Source organism: Paramisgurnus dabryanus, chromosome 15 (assembly GCF_030506205.2).
Source record: "Paramisgurnus dabryanus chromosome 15, PD_genome_1.1, whole genome shotgun sequence".
NCBI classification, from domain to species: Eukaryota; Metazoa; Chordata; class Actinopteri; order Cypriniformes; family Cobitidae; genus Paramisgurnus; species Paramisgurnus dabryanus.
In genome coordinates, this window is record NC_133351.1 from 10,705,990 (window position 1) to 10,716,254 (window position 10,265).

General features: G+C 38.0%; 1 protein-coding gene across 3 annotated transcripts in view; it reads right to left on the reverse strand.

Annotated features, from left to right (window-relative positions):
• The window catches only part of cacnb4a (calcium channel, voltage-dependent, beta 4a subunit), a 32,580-nt gene extending 22,327 nt beyond the window's left edge, over window positions 1-10,253 (reverse strand). For 2 of the 3 annotated variants that reach the window (XM_065251998.1, XM_065252001.2), the window contains exons 1-2: window positions 10,060-10,253; window positions 8,755-8,838 (exon numbers count right to left, since the gene is read on the reverse strand). In XM_065251998.1, the coding sequence (XP_065108070.1) occupies window positions 8,755-8,838; window positions 10,060-10,122 (147 nt within the window). In that variant the 5' untranslated portion in view covers window positions 10,123-10,253. Of the gene's footprint in view, window positions 1-2,712; window positions 2,920-8,754; window positions 8,839-10,059 lie in introns of those variants that run through there. The other variant, XM_065252000.2, reaches the window with a different exon arrangement.
• Between the last annotated feature and the right edge of the window lie 12 nt (window positions 10,254-10,265).

The following is a 10,265-nucleotide window of genomic DNA, read 5'->3' on the forward strand; positions in this document are numbered from 1 at the left end:
TATATTTACAAAAAATAACACTGATAAACCCCATTCACACAGACCTTTGGTCCCAGAAAATACCTGTAAAATTGCCAGACAAGCATCTGTGTGAACACAAACTCGTCCCGTTAATCTTCTGGGATCGCAGCCGGAAAGAGGACCTAGTCAGATACACGGAAAACCCTCTGTGTGAACAAGAAGCCGAAACAATGCCGTAATGGGCGTGTCGTAGTGAGGACGCGCGCGTCATCACAACAAAAGTTATGGTTCAGCTTTTTAAAACGAGAGATAACATGCATATAAACATTCACCACCAGAAATGTTGCAAACTAGATTGAAGCAGTTATCAGGAAATGATAAATGAAACGCATAAACAATGACACACGTGCCGAAGTGAGGAACATAAAGTTGGTTCAACTCTTTAATATGAGGGATTTACAACATTCACAACGAGAAATGTCAGCAAACTGGACTAAAGCAGATATCAGGTAAGTTAGCTCATCCCTTACTGCGTTGAAACATTCAGCAGCATAAAAGAATATTGCGTCACATGCTCATTTGAGCTATAATAAACAAAAATACCCGTGCGTCATCCCAACAAGATATAAAGTTCAGCTCCTCAAAATGCGGGTTTTAAATGCATATAAACAATCACGATGAGAAATGTCTGAAAACTGGATTAAAGCAGAGATCAGGGAGATCGTCAAATATCCATACTGAACCTGAGATCATTCACCAGCATAGAACTGTGCGTTCACGCGCTTCTTTATAGTCTTATCATAAACAAAAATGCACGCGAGTGGTTTCTGGAGAGAGAAATAATAAATAATATGCAAACTTCAGACGCTGCGTAGAAGAGAGGATGGGACTCAACAGGTCACATGTCTTTCCGGGACCATCAGATGCCGGGTAATCATGGCAGTGTGAATGAACAAAAAATTTAACGATTCCGGAAAAATCCAGGATGCATTTTACGTGTATTTTCCGGAATGTCTGTGTGAAAAGGGCTATTGTGTTGTCTTTAACACATCCGTCGTCAGAGTGTAGATTAGGTAGATAGATAGATAGACAGACAGATATATTTTGTTATGAGACCTAAAGCATATTGAATATATGTCAATCAAGCATAAAAATAGTTGTGAATATCAGGTTTGACTAATTTAACAATTCTAAACCTGTTTACAGTGAAGTTGTCAGATATCAGAAAATGTCATCTAAATGTAATTTTTGCAGTTTTTATATGTAATCCAAACCAGATTAAGTCCACATGCACTCACCTAAAGGATTATTGGGAACACCTGTTCAATTTCTCATTAATGCAATGGTGTAATGGTGTGGGGGATGTTTTCTTGGCACACTTTAGGCCTTGTAGTGCCAATTGGGAATCGTTTAAATGCCACGGCCTACCTGAGCATTGTTTCTGACCATGTCCAACACCATGTACCCATCATCTGATGGATACTTCCAGCAGGATAATGCACCATGTCACAAAGCTCGAATTATTTCAAATTGGTTTCTTGAACATGACAATGAGTTCACTGTACTAAAATGGCCCCCACAGTCACCAGATCTCAACCCAATGGAGCATCTTTGGGATGTGGTGGAACGGGAGCTTCATGCCCTGGATGTGAATCCCACAAATCTCCATCAACTGCAAGATGCTATCCTATCAATATGGGCCAACATTTCTAAAGAATGCTTTCAGCACCTTGTTGAATCAATGCCATGTAAAATTAAGGCAGTTCTGAAGACAAAAGGGGGGTCAAACACAGTATTAGTGTTCCTAATAATCCTTTAGGTGAGTGTACATGTTAACAGAATTTTAATTTTTGGGTGAACTATCCCTTTAAGATTTACTGTCAAGGATATAAAGGAATAAATCTGACCAGTCCTTTTGTTGTAATGTTTGTGTGTCAAGTATTTATCATAGGGGTTTCTACTGTTTTTCTAGAACACCTTACCTCCTCCTCATACATCAAAACATATGAGCAATAAAATCACTTTTAATGTACTTTTAACAAACTGAAGCTCCTATATAACTCAGTGGTAGAGCATTGCGTTAGCAGTGCAAAAAGTCATGGGTTTAAACGCAGGGAACACACATACTGATATAAAATGTATACCTTGTAATGCGCTAAATGTATAATGTAAAATGCAAGCTCACGAAATAAAATGCAATGAAGAGTCAAGTGTCTACATTATAAAATAATGAATAAATTAAATAAATAATAACCCTGCAACTAATGAAAACAAATCAAAACTTTGGTCCCCTGCAGTCTTAAACATTAGCTTACAAACTTTGGCCCTTGTTTACGGTCTAATCCTTTATAAGGAAAAGCAAGAAGTGTGTACTTTAATTAAGTGTGTTTTATATTAAGAATAGCTGAGACCACACAAAAACTGTAAAGTATAGGACTAAAAGAGTGCAAGTTTAAGAAACCAAACAAGCATTGTGGCATTATAAGCAACTGCTGAATGACAGAAAATAAGGCTGCATCTGAATCCTACTCTCCTCTTCCACGAGGCTTTAGAGGAGCTGCTCGTGGTTTGGAAAAACAGTGGTGGTGATACTGAAATACAACCACACACACCCCGTTCCCCTCCCCCAAACCCCTCGGTAGGGACATATCTCCAATCTGTAAGCTGAATTCCTCCAGACATCTCCGGAGCATTTGTGTGTGCATGCGTTCATGAGCATCCACAACAAAGACACACACAGACCCCACTCACCGCCTCCGAGTCTTCAAATCCATGCAGGTACAAATTGTCGTACATGGAGGTTTGATATTCCCAAAGGATCTCCTTAACGATCAAATGCAAATATGGAATGAGGAAGCTACAACGAGTGTATATCTCACAGGGCTCTCCCACGAGCCCCTTGCCCACAGAAAGACCACCGAAGCTGAAGGACAAGCAGACAGCGGTCCTCTCCCTAAAAGCCAGCGTCTTGTATTAATGAGAATGAAGCGTGATCGATCACATCATCAAGAAGCGGGGCTCTCCCCCGAGGCTACAGAGACCTGGCATTTTATCAGCTTCTACAAACAGAGCAGCAGAGCAGAGCCTTCCTCAATCAAAGAGCTGATGACAAAGCAGCAAAGCTCTATTCTGATTGGTTGATGGGAGCTCCAGTAAGTAAGGACAAGTGCTCTCTTCTGTTCACTGTTCAAGGAGGAGGAAAAAGGGTCCGCAGGGGGCCGACAGCATTCAACTCCTTGACCACTGTGTTTTCTGCAATCTTTTCTCACCATTTCTATTTTGGTTCACTCCACCATCTTACTCATGTTGGAGTATAGACACTATAGTTATTCACAAGATACTGCATTATAGTTTGCACACTTTGCGGGGCAAGTTATTGTAAATATCTATAACAGCATGACACCAAAAAAATGCATCCAATGTCCCTAAATCTCCATTTAACCCTTGTAAACCATGCAAATAAAAATAAAATAAAACATATATTACATTACATGTGTATGCATTTAGCAGGTGGTTTTATTAAGAATAGACCAAATTATATCCGTGGCTGATATTTGGAATTTTTTTATTATTGGAATGGGCAGAAACATTTTTTTTTTTAAATCGACTGATAAATTCTTTTGTGGTTCCTTATCAAAAGACATTCAAATGTGCCAAGATAACAGATAAAATGACCAATCATTGAACACACAACAACAAGTCTTTTTCAAACCATTGTGAAATGGGTATATTCGTAAATATTATCCAGAAGCATTGCAAAAGCCTTTTTTTCCACGAAAAAGAAACTCATGCCATGAACACGAAAAACTATTTATAGAAATATGTGCGAGTGACGCGAAAAAGACATTCGTGCTCAAGGCACGAAAAAAGCTGACTTTCGTGCCATGGACACGAATAAATTAATCAATTTTTTTTGACAATAACACAACTTTTCATAAGATCAGTCTGTATTAACCGTATGCTCTTGGCACGTATTATTCATTCATCATGTTATACAAGTAAACATGTCAGACGCACTTAGAGGGTTTTGCTATTTTGATTTAGTTTCACCAGTTATCTGTTTGTCACTCATTTACTGTATTAATGTTTGTGTTATATCAGCCTCATATCAGCCAATCAGCCGCACTGCTTTCTAAATATCAGCCTCTGCCATTAAAAAACCAAAATTGATCGACCACTAGCTTTTATCCTGTACTGTACATGCACGCTAGCATGTGTGTTCCCTTGGAATCGAACCTAGAACTGTTAACGCAGTGGTCTCCCAACCGAGCTACAGGAACATAAAAAAATCAAAGGCCTTAAAGGTCACATTCTTTCTGATCCCATTTTTTAAACCCTAGTTAGTGTGTAATGTTGCTATAATAGCATAAAATAATACCTGTGAAATGATAAAGCTCAATGTTCACGGCCAGGTGATATTTTCTTTAACAGAATTCGCCTTTTAAAGCCTACAGCAAATGGCTGGTTTGGATTACAGTCCTCTACTTCCTGCTTTAATGACGTCACACTAGAACAGTTTTTTGACTAACCTCCGCCCACAAGAATACGCCAGTCGCCAGCTAAGCTAACGGCAAGCTTAGCTGCTATCGTATCACGACACACAAGGGTGGCCATTCGTGCCAGTTCCGCCGGACACGTCCCGAACATGTTTTCGGGTTCATTCTCCGGAAGTCGCGTTGCTCGACCGCATATACGTCATCAAGGTTCTCACATTTTAGTTAAAATCCATTTGAAAATTAAGATTTATTTATTTTAAGACATACAATCATTGTAGTTTCATTGTTACCTTGAAATGTAACGGTTGCTTTTTTTAAATTAAACCCGAAATATTAAACCTTGATGACGTATGGGCTCGAGCAACGCGACTTCCGGAGAACGAACCCCGAAAACATGTTCGGGACGTGTCCAGCGGAACTGGCACGAATGGCCACCCTACGACACACTAAACAAACTACACAATCAGAACTCAATATGTATTTCTGAAGGAGGGACTTCATAGATCAAGGAAGACATCAGCCCGTTTTGAGGACAGTAAAAAAAGCGCTAAAGAGATAGGTAAATTGTGAGGAAAATACCGCGGTTTTATATTGCGCACTGTAAGCACGATCAAAGCTCCAAAAACACAGAAAGAACAGGACCTTTAAATAAGAGTATAAGGCTGTTATTTACTAGCTATATTTCTGCTTTGCCTGATGAACATAAATGAACACAAACAAAGCCATAATGAACCCACAAATACCAAGATGCTATTAAGAATCAAGTCCATTTTAGGATCGGTGGGAAATAAGCATACAGTATAAACTCCCAGCTATAATCAGACATAACCTCAAGAATCAGTCATATAGCTTAATGGTGCCAAATAGTGCATTTAAATAATATGTTACATTGTTCTCTTATATCTACACAAAAGGTATGTGGCTTTATTAAGTACAAAATTATCCAGAAACGTTTTTACATATCCATAGAATTTGCCTTTAGAATAAAATTGTATTACATTATTTAAAAGGTCATAAATAATAATGCTCTACTCTCATTGGCTGTTTTTCATTTACGTGGAATAATCAATTGTTTGAAGATTGTTAATGGACATTTCTAAGTGTTATGTTTTTTTTTTTCAGTATAGACCTGCAAAACATAACTGTAACGTCAATAGTATAACTTCAGCCTAAACGTTGGCAAATAGCATTAACTAGCACATAGGGCTAACTCAGCAGTCACAGCTTTGTTTTTAGCATTGTAACAACATTGTACTTAATTTAAAGTGTTATAGTGTTGGGGTGTACATCATGATTGTAATGCCACAGTCTGTGTTATGTTGAGATTGGCCTGTCTGTTACATGCACGAGGTTTACATAAGGAGGAAACAATATGAAGATATGTCATTACCATGTACAGAACTCTTACTATTCATCTATGCTTATAAATACAGTTTTACATTCTACTGCACCTTTAATTGGTCACTAAACCAAATCTGTATAGCAAATTACATTACTTTGATATATTTCCAGCTGATGAAATAATAAGAAAAAAAGAAACAGTCAGGTCTTCATGTAATTAGATGAAAATGAACTGACATGTTGCTGTTAATTAATCACAGCTCTCTTGAGTATAAATGCAGGCACACATCGCCCCCTGTAGGTCAAAATCTAAAACTTCTCTGTTTAAACTGGAAACAGAGCATACAACAGAGTAATAATTTCAAATTTAGTCTGTTGATAAAATAAATGATATTGATCAAATATAACACGTAACCTTATTATACAAGTAACCTACATCTATCAAAACATCCCTTTATTGCAAGACTGATCTTGCACATTATTTTTGTATTGCATTTGGAAAGAAAAACATATCAAATCTGACGTGTCAACATATCATCATCAAACCAAAAGATATTTCAATCTTCAGTCTGGTGCCTATGGTCAATAAACACAGCAGGTGAAGCAATGCAATAAATAAATTACTAAACAGTTTAGACATGTGACCTAGATGAACAATTAATAATTTATACAAGCTCCCAACCATCAGGAATGTTATGTTATGATAGATGATTATAAAAAGCAACAATTTATAATAGCTGGGGTTGACAAATAATTGTTCACGATTCTCTATACTCGAATAAGAATCGTTTCAGTATAGTACATTCAAGACCGGTTCATGTAGGTTTATAAATAGATGATTATTATCTGCAGTCTTGACTTTAACCTTGATCTCAGCAGGTTGTAACCCCCCCTGGGTTTTTCTTGCCTTATTTGAGGACAGCTTTAAGACCCATACAGGTTTGACGCAAGATGTTTCCTCTCAGCACCACGCAATCTCTAAAATCAGGTTTGCAAATGTTACATTAACTTTGAAGTGTGTCTAAAGCCACAAAACAAGATCACCATTTAAATCTGAGGGTTTGAAGTGAATTCAACACAAACCGAGTGGGGTGCTAAGTAGGGTTTCCTAAATGAAGGGTCTTGGCTATGAAATCACCTTTACGGACAAAAAATTCAAATCTCTGAGATTCAAAGGAGGTCTGTGGAAACCTAGATTTTAGATTTGGAGACTTAAAATGGTCTTAATATGTACTTGGGTTAAAATGTATTTAGGTACAGATATGTACCTGTGAGGTACCAATATGAACTTTTAAGGGTACTAATATCTACCTTTGAGACACTAATATGCCCCCTTCATGTGCAAATGTGTACTTTTTGAAAGGTTACTGCCTCCGAGTCCGTGACAGCTTTTGAACCTTTTTCTGACAGCTTATGGGCTGTAATTAGCATGTAAATGGCTACAATTTTTGAGAATAGCTATTCTCCACTTTTACTCATATGTAAATTTGTAGCTTTATTTATGTAACTTCAGAATTATAATGCACAATGCTATTTGCCTGCAGCACAACATAAGCAAGGGTGGACTCGAGAACAGAAACAAATGCCAAATTGAGGTCACTGTTTTCCATTTTCTTTAATACAACACAAAGTTCTAAATCATCTATTTTCCACATCATTCAGTTCGGGATTTTAACCCTCTTTGGTGTATTTAAATAGCTGGATTTCAACAATACAAACCTCAAAGTGCATTTTTTAGATGCTATGAATCTATTCATGCAGCTCTATGCAAAACGTTACCGTTAGAAAAGTAGGCATGAGTAATTCATATTTATCTGATGACAGCAAGGGTTCATCTGTTGCTTGGAAACCAAATGACCCATCACCCAATTGAAAATCATCTTAAACTATACACAGTATGTATATGTAAAGTATGTGTGGGCCTGCATGTCTATCTATCTATCTATCTATCTATCTATCTATCTATCTATCTATCTATCTATCTATCTATCTATCTATCTATCTATCTATCTATCTATCTATCTATATGTAAAGTATGTGTGGGCCTGCATGTCTATCTATCTATCCATTCATCTATCTATAATTTCTATGTCTATGACGATCCTAAAATAAAACACATATGACCAGTCTTCACCCAAGTAACTCAGATTATTCATCCATAAATAAAATCATGCTATATCATTAATGGTAAAATACTGATTAATGGTAGCCTGGTTAGCCAGACCTACATCAAGATGTAAGGTCTGGCAACTCTTCACACAAACGGCTCAATGCAAGGGGCGGGATATAAGGTTGTCCCTCAAAATGCCTCTGCACGCAATAGGACAGCGCTATGACGGATCAGAGCAACGAAGAAGGTGACGTAGTTACCGTAACCAGTCGGCAAAACTCCAAACACATCTTTCTTGCTTAAAAAGGACTTCAGTAGGGTTTATTTGCTCTTCTCTCAAAGAAAAACATAAGTCTAAGTCCTCCAGAGTCGCGGCCAAAGCCGCTTCAAAAGAAAGCTGTTCGCCAGCAGCAGCAGCCATTCTCTGTTTTCAAGTAGGAACCGTTGCAGCTCTGTCGTCATCATGTTAAGCCCGCCCCACAGACGCTACACACGATGTGATTGGCCTGACCAAATTTTGGTTTTTGGACCGGTTAAGTGTATTGTGAGTGCCTAGACTAAACCCTGGCAGCAAATATATTTTGCGGCCGCTAGGGTGCGTCTAGATTTCTAGGCTAGATTAATGGCAGATTTGCAGGAAATGTGTGTATTTTGTGTACAAGGTACAACGTTTATGTGTTAGCCTTTATAAAAAAAGTTTCCCTTGACAAAAACATATATGCATGAAACTTAGACTTGATTAAGTGTAAACTATTAATAGCAAAACCTATGAGAAAACTTAAGACACTGATATAAAAACATCTGAAAGGAGAGCATGCATATACAAAATGTCCAACGTCTTCTCACCTGGCGGAGGATGAAGCTGGTGGAGGTTGTACTACCATCAGATCTTTTGAGTCGACTGCGGCGAGAGTAAGTGCCTCTGTTCACCTGCGGCAAGAGAACAAGCTATTAATCACATTCTCTCTTCTACGTAGAACAGGGGCACCTTCACACAAACACATTCGCATTTCCCCCTCACCATCAAAATGGTCTCACTAAAGCCCATTACAATGAATAGAAATACAAGAAGTTATTATACTGCCGGATCCAAATGCTCACAGTCGAACCCATAGCCAGCACTTTAGTAATATCAAGTGTGCTTGCATTAATTGTGCATTGTTTTACACAGCGGTGTAAAATCCGCTGCTAAATATGGTAGAAATAAATGTCTTTTTTGACCTATAACAGGGTGTAACATGTAAAAGCAAATCACTACAAAAAATTGAATATGTGTCACATAGACATTAATGTGATGTGTTGTGCAAATGAAACAGTCATTTAGCTCTCTTCAAAAAAGTCATGATGCTACAAAACTTTGAGCATGCAAGCACTCAATAGAGATTTGATGCTAAATCTTTAAAATACATTTGTATAGGTGTACGAATAAAACGTAAACGTAATATCTAAAAATATAAATTATATACAACCACTCCATGGAAAAGAATACATATATGCATATATAAGGGTATATAGGTTTTTTGTGTGCATGGAAATGTATAAAATACATTTAAAAGATTGTGTCATATAAAAATATAGAAAATCTGCAGACTTTCTAGATCCATAAGATATGCCCTGATAGTTAAAAACTGGGTCAGGCTGTGGAGGCTTTACAGGGAAATCATGAGACCAGACCATGAATAATTAAGAAGCCTAATTAAGGGCCAATAGATCAAACTGACACCCATTGACCTCCAGTATATTTTGGCCTTATTTTTAACTACATTAAAACAATTGTATAGTCCTGTAAGATAGCACGAACCATAGCTTTAAACCACGAATTTTGTTTGATGTGGATGAATCGTTAACGTCCAAATACATTTCTAAAGGTTCTCTAAAAAAAGAAAGAAATTGTTATTTTAAGAACATATAGTAAAAAAGGTTATTTGGGAAACCGACCCTGACTGTTCAAAGGCATCACCTTAATTTTTTAAGAGTGTACCAAGTGCGTTAGTAAGCTAGTTTGTGCCATCTATCACAAGTTTACAAGCATATTACAGGCACACTGAAACCTCTTGTGAGATTATTTGAGGAAACGTATTATTTGTGAAATAAATCAAACGCAACGGTCCAGATTTACCGCCGCATCGTCACCTTCGCGCGCATCTTTACCTGAAACATGGGCTTTTGGACCCCGTCGCCTATCCCGTGTCGGGTGTAGATGTGCCGGGACATTTCCGCAAGTTCATCCGTCCAGGGTGGTGGTTGTCTTTCGGTCCCGATCCACTGGCTCGGCGGTCGATACTGAACCGTTTGCTCCAGCTTTGCTATGGTTTCAACGGTCCGATAGCGAGGGTCGCGTGCGCTCTCTGCGCGCT